At 41.3% G+C, this 8937-nt stretch overlaps 1 protein-coding gene across 1 annotated transcript in view; it reads right to left on the bottom strand.

The window, feature by feature from the left end:
• Window positions 1-233: 233 nt before the first annotated feature.
• Window positions 234-8937, bottom strand: part of LOC132836977 (prolyl endopeptidase-like) — a 162521-nt gene continuing 153817 nt past the window's right edge. The window contains exons 14-15 of the mRNA XM_060856581.1: window positions 7573-7729; window positions 234-1972 (exon numbers count right to left, since the gene is read on the bottom strand). Of these exons, the coding sequence (XP_060712564.1) occupies window positions 1681-1972; window positions 7573-7729 (449 nt within the window). The 3' untranslated portion in view covers window positions 234-1680. The remainder of the gene's footprint in view (window positions 1973-7572; window positions 7730-8937) is intronic.

The following is an 8937-nucleotide window of genomic DNA, read 5'->3' as shown; positions in this document are numbered from 1 at the left end:
ACCAGGTTCCAGATGGAAATTTGATTTGTCCAGTACAAGTATCAAATGGGCATTACCCCATAACGACTGAGGACACTGATCACTAATACCAGCGACAATACACAATGGTGTGATATTTTTGTCAAGACAATGAGTAGCTTGAAAAGGAACTTGGAGATGGTGGTGTTCACATGTATCAATGTTGAAAAGTAAAATCATTCTTAGCACGGAAAACAAATTCAGAAAAGCAGGAATTTTAGGCAAGTTGCATTTTATTTTTTCAGGTACTAAAACCCTGGTACATTAATTCAGCATGAGGAGGTGTGAACCTGAATTATTAGTTACTAGTGCTTTCTTCAACTGAGATTTGAGGTAAAAATTATATTGTTTAACAGTCAAATGCAACTTAAATGCACTGAAGTTACATGGTAAAGTATGTGGCTGTGTGAAATTATCTTTAAAACTATTTTGTATTTTGCAGTTTATTTTGTTGTATATCCAATACAGACTAAGCAAGGACAAATAATTCATACGCCTATGCTCTAATTCAATTCATTACCTACACCTTATAAAAAAACTTTTAAATCAGCATTAGTATAACTTAATTCTACTGGGTCACAATATATGATTTGCCAAATGCATCCAATACATTTGGACAAAATCTCAAACACCTTTCTCTCTCCCACCTGATGAAATTGCACATTACCGTGAAAAATCCAGCAGGAGCTTTCAAAAATTCAAGACGTATTGTGCTGGACTTTCTTTAAACAGATAAAACACACAACAAAATCTATCAGAACACAGAAAAATGTGATATTCTAAGTTACATCACAGAGATACAAACTTAGATTGTTTACTGTGTCCCTGAATTATCATGCTTATGAATGGCCAATATACAGCCGAGCATGTGGAAGTTGATCTATTCTGATGTAGTGGGGTGGATCAGTCTATAAAGTCACAAACTAACTGCCTACAGTAATGGAAAGCTATTATTTACATATCTGGAAAGTATAAGAAACCTCAATTCCATAGTATTGTTTAATTCAGTTGTTTAAATAATGAAAATAACTGTTAATATTCTAACAGAAGCATTGGTAGAGGTGAGTAATAGGTAATCAGAAGGAAAAGGAAAGGGCAGAAATGTTTGAATTGTATTAAATACAAAGTAAAAATCCACATCATATGAAATGATTCTATAACTTCCTGAATTGTAGAAAACATAAAAGTTTAAATGGACAATCACTACAGCCATTTATTGGAAAATCTCCTTGTGTATTTAAGTCTAGGCTTATTAGATTGAATTTATTTTCGAGTGGAACAAGGTGCAATTGTGTAAAATAATTTCAAGTTATGTTCAATTCTGACAATATTCCATGTAAATTAAAAACACACAAACACAAAATGGATATCACTATAATAACGGGAAATTTTGTTTATAGGCATAAATAACCACTGGAATATTTAGTGGCTCATTTATTTCTCAAAATGCTGCACACAGCGGCTAAATGTTAACTACTTTTTTATTCCATATCTCTTACTTTGTAGGAATAGTTATTCTACTGAGGTCTGAAAATATCCTTCAATCCCAAAGAACGTACTACTTTATGATGCTTAAATGTCTGATGCGTATTCTAAATTTGTTTAGATGTTTTGAAACTATACGTTCAATACCAATTATATGCACAGATAACAAAACCTATCTCAATCAACCCATTCAAGGTGCAATGTTTCTGCAATGAAGGCATACATATCAGTGACCTCCTGAATTACTTTAGCTGTTGGTTTTCCTGCACCATGCCCAGCCTTGGTATCGACATAGATGAACAGTGGGTTGCTCTGATTTGGGTCAGGGCCAACAACATGTTGCAGAGTAGCTATGAACTTCATTGAGTGGAGAGGAACTACACGGTCATCATGATCTGCTGTCATCAACAACATTGCTGGATACTGAATGCCATCATCTGGTAGTTTGATATTATGAAGTGGTGAATATCTAAAAAAAATACATATGAAACCATTAATAGTCTTAAAGAATTGGGTATTACAGAAACACAATATCTTGGTCAAGAAATAGAAGACTTACTAATTCCAAACATTAGTTAAGTTTACAATTCAGGTTGACAATTAAATTGATATCAAATTTAAAACTCTGGTAAAACAGATAATTACTGAAAACATACATGTTATATAATGAAATTTTATTCATTGAACTAGTAGTAACTTTGGGTTACGACTTCAATAGCACAATACTAACATCGCTGATATATCTGTGGAGGTGATTCCTACCTTTTCATATAAATTTAAAATAATGTTTTCACATTTTTTGCACAAGTAAAAACTATCATAAATAATGTAGTTCACTGGCACTTTCACAGCATGAATAAAATTACATCAGATGTATCTTTGGGACAGTAAAAAAACTGTACCATCTCGGTCTTGATTTACAGAATCTACAACTCTAATTATTTGGGAGTTAAGATGTTAGGTAGCCTGTGTACTATTCCCATATATTCATTGTCTAATTTCACCTGACCAATGAAATGCACTGGGATGTCCCTTTGGTGTTGCCAACTTGCTGCTTTAATTCAAAGGATGCTTAATTCCAAATATGGTATTGAGCTCAGAGTGGCACAGTTCAACACAATCAATTGTTCTTGTAACATCTGATCTGTTTTCAGTTGATTTTTTTTCTCTCTCACACATCAATTTAGCATTCTGATACAGCTTCAGCAATAGTATAGAAGTGATAGGTTAACATATGGTTTAATACACGGAAAACTAAAGAACCCCCTGTCAATAAGATCTGGAGTAAATTCTAAAGAAGGGGAGAATGACAAAAACTTCACAAAAGCCATAATGAAAATAATAAACGCACAATTATAGAAAATGATGTGAACCATATGAAGCTGACTGTTCATTGCTGATATTTGAAACTCATCTTGGGGCTGGAATATTGCAAAGCTGTTGTAACTTGATTTTTGCTTGCAACAATAATGGAGTATATTTTATTAACATGAATCCTCATCTTCTTAGAGTCATAGAGGTGTACAGCACGGAAACAGACCCTTCAGTCTGACTCGTCCATGCCGACCAGATATCCCAAACCTATCTAGCCCCACCTACCAGCACCTGGGCTATAACCCTCCAAACCCTTCCTATGCATATACCCATCCAGATGCCTTTTAAATGTTGCAATTGTACTAGCCTCCACCATTTCCTCTGGCAGCTTATTCCATACACGTACCACCCTCTGCTTGAAAAGGTTGCCCCTTAGGTCTCTTTTACATCTTTCCCCTCTCACCCTAAACCTACACCCACTAATTCTGGACACCCCCCACCTGAGGGTAAAGACTTTGTCTATTTATCCTATCCATACCCTTCATGATTTTATAAACCTCTAAGGTCACCCCTCAGCCTCCGACACTCCAGGGAAAACAGCCTCAGCCTGTTCAGCCTCTCCCTGTAGCTCCAATCATCCAACCCTGGCAACATCCTTGTAAATCTTTTCTGAATCCTTTCAAGTTCCACAACATCCTTCCGATAGATAGGAGACCAGAATTGCACACGATATTCCAACAGTGGACTAACCAATGTTCCGTACAGCTGCAACATGACCTCCCAACTCCTGGACCCAATACTCTGACCAATAAAGGAAAGCATACCAAATGCCTTCTTCACTATCCCATCTACCTGCGACTGAGCCTGCACTCCAAGGTCTCTTTGTTCAGCAACACTCCCTAGGACCTTACCATTAAGTGTATAAGTCCTGCTAAGATTTGCTTTCCCAAAATGCAGCACCTCACATTTATCTAAATTAAACTCTATCAAGTCACTTCTCAGCCCATTGGCCCACTTGATCAAGATCCCGTTGTAATCTGAAGTAACCTTCTTCGCTGTCCACTACACCTTCAATTTTGGTGTCATCAGCAAACTTACTAACTATAACTTTTATGCTCACATCCAAATCATTTATATAAATGATAAAAAGTAGTGGACCCAGCACTGATCTTTGTGGCACTCCAGTGTTCACAGTCCTCCAGCCTGAAAAACAATCCTCCACCACCAGCCTCTGTCTTCTACCTTTGATCCAGTTCTGTATCCAAATGGCGAATTCTCCTTGTATTCCATGAGATCGAAGCTTGTTGAATGCCTTACTGATGTCCATATAGTGCACAGCAGTTCAGGCAGCATCCGAGGAGCAGTAAAATCGACGTTTCAGCCCTTCATCAGGAATACAGGCAGAGTGCCTGAAGGGTGGAGAGATAAATGAGAGGAGGGTGGGGAGTGGGGAGAAAGTAACATAGAGTACAATAGGTGAGTGGGGGAGGGGATGGAGGTGATAGGTCAGGGATGAGGGTAGAGTGGATAGGTGGAAAAGAAGATAGGCGGAAAAGAAGATAGGCAGGTAGGACAAGTCCTGGGGACAGTACTGAGCTGGAAGTTTGGAATTGGGATGAGGTGGAAGAAAGGAAATGAGGAAACTGTTGAAGTCCACATTCGGCCCTGGGGTTGAAGTGTTCCGAGGCAGAAGATGAGGCGTTCTTCCTCCAGGCGTCGGGTGGTGAGGGAGCGGTGGTGAAGGAGGCCCAGGACCTTTATGTCCTCGGCAGAGTGGGAGGGGAGTTGAAATGTTAGACCACAAGCGGTGTGGTTGATTGGTGCGGGTGTCCCAGAGATGTTCCTTAAAGCGTTCTGCTAGGAGGCGTCCAGTCTCCCCAATGTAGAGGAGACCGCATCAGGAACAACGGATACAATAAATGATATTGGTGGATGTGCAGGTAAAACTTTGATGGATGCGGAAGGCTCCTTTAGGGCCTTTGATGAAGGTGAGGGAGGAGGTGTGGGCGCAGGTTTTGCAATTCCTGCGGTGGCAGGGGAAGGTGCCAGGACAGGAGGGGGGTTGTAGGGAGCCGTGGACCTGACCAGGTAGTCACGGAGGGGACGGTCTTTGCAGGAGGCGGAAAGGGGTGGGGAGGGAAATATATCCCTGGTGGTGGGGTCCGTTTGGAGGTGGTGGAAATGTCGGCAGATGATTTGGTTTATGTGAAGTTTGGTAGGGTGGAAGATGAGCACCAGGGGCATTCTGTCCTTGTTACGGTTGGAGAGGTGGAGTCTGAGGGCGGAGGTGCGGGATGTGGACGAGATGCGTTGGAGGGCATCTTTAAGCATGTGGGAAGGGAAATTACGGTCTCTAAAGGAGGCCATCTGGTGTGTTCTTGGTGGAACTGGTTCTCCTGGGAGCAGATACGGCAGAGACGGAGGAATTGGGAATACGGGATGGCATTTTTGCAGGAGGTAGGGTAGGAAGAGGTGTAATCCAGGTAGCTGTGGGAGTCGGTGGGTTTGTAAAAAATGCCAGTGTCAAGTCGATCGTCATTAATGGAGATGGAGAGGTCCAGGAAGGGGAGGGAGGTGTCAGAGATGGTCCAGGTAAATTTAAGGTCAGGGTGGAATGTGTTGGTGAAGTTGATGAATTGCTCGACCTCCTTGCGGGAGCTTGAGGTGGCACCAATGCAGTCATCAATGTAGCGGAGGAAGAAGTGGGGAGTGGTGCCGATGTAATGACGGAGATGGACTGTTCTACGTAACCAACAAAGAGACAGGCATAGCTGGGGACCATTCGGGTGCCCATGGCTTCTCCTTTGGTCTGGAGGAAGTGGGAGGAATCAAAGGAGAAATTGTTAAGGGTGAGGACCATTTTGGCCAAACGAACACGTGTGTTGGTGGAAGGGTACTCACGGGGACGTCGGGAGAGGAAGAAACGGAGGGCTTGGAGGCCCAGGTCATGGCGAATGGAGGTGTAGAGGGTGTGGATATCCATGGTGAAGATGAGGCATTGGGGGCCGGGGAAATGGAAGTCTTGGAAGACGTGGAGGGCATGGGTGGTGTCTCGAACGTATGTGGGGAGTTTCTGGACTAGGGGGGGATAGGACAGTATCGAGGTAGGTAGAAATGAGTTCAGTGGGGCAGGAGCATGCTGAGACAATGGGTCGGCCAAGGTGGTCAGGCTTGTGGATCTTGGGAAGGAGGTAGAACCGGGTAGTGTAGGTTTCCCGGACTATGAGGTTGGAAGCTGTGGGTGGGAGATCTCCTGAGGTGATGAGATTCTATATGGTCTGGGAGATGATGAAGGGTGGGGCCATGGTCGAGGGAGCAGTAGGAAGTGGTGTCCTCGAGTTGGTGTCTGGCTTCAGCGGTGTAGAGGTCAGCGCGCCAGACTACCACTGTGCCCCCTTTATCTGCTGGCTTGATGGTGAGGTCGGGATTGGAGGGTTGCGCGTTGTGAGGGCTGGAGTGGGGAGACAGGTTGAGGCAGTTAATGTCCCAGCGGCGGTTGGAGATGAAGAGGTCGAGGGTGGGTAATAGGCCAGCACGGGGTGTCCAGGTGGATGAACGTGTCCTCGGAAGGTGGGCGGGAGTCCTGATTGTGAAAGTAAGCTCAGAGGTGGAGGCGGCGGAAGAAGTGTTTGACGTTACGGTGCGTATTAAATTCATTGATGCATGGGTGGAGGGGGATGAAGGTGAGTGCTTTGCTGAGGACTGATTGTTCGTCCTCAGTGAGGGGGAGATCTGGAGGGATGGTGAAGACTCAGCAGGGCTGGGAGCACATACTTTGGAGCAGGTGGGGCATGAACCCAAGTTCAGAGATAGGGACACTATCACTGCACCAAAAGGATTGTCCAAACTTATACAGACAACTCTTCCTTTCAAATTGATAGCCAAATTCAGAAACCATGAGGATGGCCTCAACTGGGACCTTGGGTTCATGTCACAGTACAGATGACCCCACTACACTGTACGCTCTCACACTCACACACAAGCACACTCATGCAGACCTTCTCTCATACACATTTTCTCTCAGGAGCACACACATACACTCTCACACGTAAACACTCATACTCTCTGTCCTTCATGTGCATGCAGACACACAAGTCTATGGTGTGAATTTGCATTTGCAGAATTGTATTTGCAGATACATTCTATTTTGTTCATAAAGCACACAATCTGTAGGCAGTCAATTTTTTAATAATTCTCGTGACATTTTATAAATTCCAACTTTGCAAACAGAACCAGTCTGATTCAAGATTGGAATACATACAGACTCTAACCTCATACCTTTAATGCATTATCTGAGCGGAGATGTCGCTTTTTAAAAAATATAAAACCTTGAATTATCTCAGGAATGTGGCTTGAAAGAAGTTCCGGGATTTAGAGCAATCTAGGTTTGATCAATATATCGCATCAGCGTATGACACTACGATCTTTTGCTACAAATTCTGTGTCCTCTGATACTACTCCACTCGTTACCTGACAAAGGAGCAATGCTCTGAAAGATTGTACTTCCAAATAAATCTGTTGGACTAAAACCTGGTGTCGTGTGATTTTTAACTTTGTCCACCCCAATTGTACATAGGTACCTCCGCATCATTTCAAATTGAGGATAACTCCGATAAATTGCCTTTCCTGCTATGGCAATCAGCTCACAACACATGCTTAGACCTGGACTTGAGGTTTCTGGCTTATATGATTCTGTTACCAACAGTTTGACAGGACGTTAGAACATCTTTCTGATTGTTTATATTCACAACTTACTTGATTAAGTATTCAAACTGTTCCTTGTGATCTGAACAGCCAAAGTCAGTGGTCCACGCATGTCCGATAGTAAACTTATGGAATTTAAGCATATCCATAACTCCAACCTGCACTACTGCACAGCCAAAGAGGTCAGGTCGCTGGTTGACGCAAGCCGCTGAAAAAGAGAGAGATTGAGAAACATAAGTAGGCGGGATTAGTTTAGTTTTGGATTATGGTCGGCATAGACTGATTGGACTGAAGGGTCTGCTTCCATATTGTATGATTCTTGGATGCTGCCTGATTGGCTGTGCTTTTCCAGCACCACACTTTAAAGTAGCTTGGCACATGTTATCCTGATATATGCACATAAACATGCAGAAAGGCCCTAATGAATTTGTTATATTTAATTAGTTATGCAGTAATCATCTCAAGCATGTTTAAAGATAACTCTTCATTGCATCCAAAACAACACTGAAAATCGAATATCCTTCTTTGCACAATTTAGTTTCTGATTATTCATTTCTTTAACAAGATGCCATTTTTCAGAAATTGTATCATTTGAGTCATTTTATAGCATATATTTCTAGTTTGACATGCCCGCAGGATCCCAACTGAGCCAATGAAATGCATCACAAATTTATCAATATTTCCCTTTTGATAAGGAAGTAGGTATAATAAATGTGGAGCTTAATTACATCCTCCTCCTTCCTTAGAATCAATCTAGATGCAATATCAGCTTTTATTTGGAAATAATAATCTTGAATAACATTTTTGAGGTAGCAATGCGAGTTCTGTTAAAATGAACACATATTTATAATGCAAACTATCAGCAGGTAACATTTTAAAGTCAGATATAACAAAGCCAGCAGATGAGTAAAACCCTCATTATTAATTTTAAGGAAGAAAATGATTTTCTGTGTGTTAGATGTAGACATCATAAATTTATCTATCCATTTTTTGGAATCTTGTTGGTTCAGCTTTCATTGAAAACTGAACAAACATTGCTCATAGTCATTCTTATGCAATAATTTCCACCCCTAGCTATTGTACTCACTTCATATTTCCCAGTCAGGTGCATGCTAATAGGATTTAACAAATTACAACTTACTTGTTACAGCCACCATCAGCATGTTGTACTGTACAGCTTATTCTATATAAATCATTTAAAATATTTCCCTTATCAACTGAAATTTCTAGTGTACAAGAATATTTTAATAAAAATATACACTATGAAATTATTTATTTACTTGTCCCTTTTGTCTTTTAATTCATTAAAACTTTCAATTAAAAGCCACAATCAGTTTCAAAACTAATGCTGAACAAGTTTTGCCAAGACTTATGATTCAGTTATGAGTGTGTTGCTGGAAAAGCACAGCAGGCCAC

The sequence above is a fragment of the Hemiscyllium ocellatum genome, chromosome 3, assembly GCF_020745735.1.
Source record: "Hemiscyllium ocellatum isolate sHemOce1 chromosome 3, sHemOce1.pat.X.cur, whole genome shotgun sequence".
Lineage (NCBI taxonomy): Eukaryota > Metazoa > Chordata > Chondrichthyes > Orectolobiformes > Hemiscylliidae > Hemiscyllium > Hemiscyllium ocellatum.
Note: the sequence above shows the minus strand (reverse complement) of the source record. Positions and strands in the feature narration are given on the sequence as shown.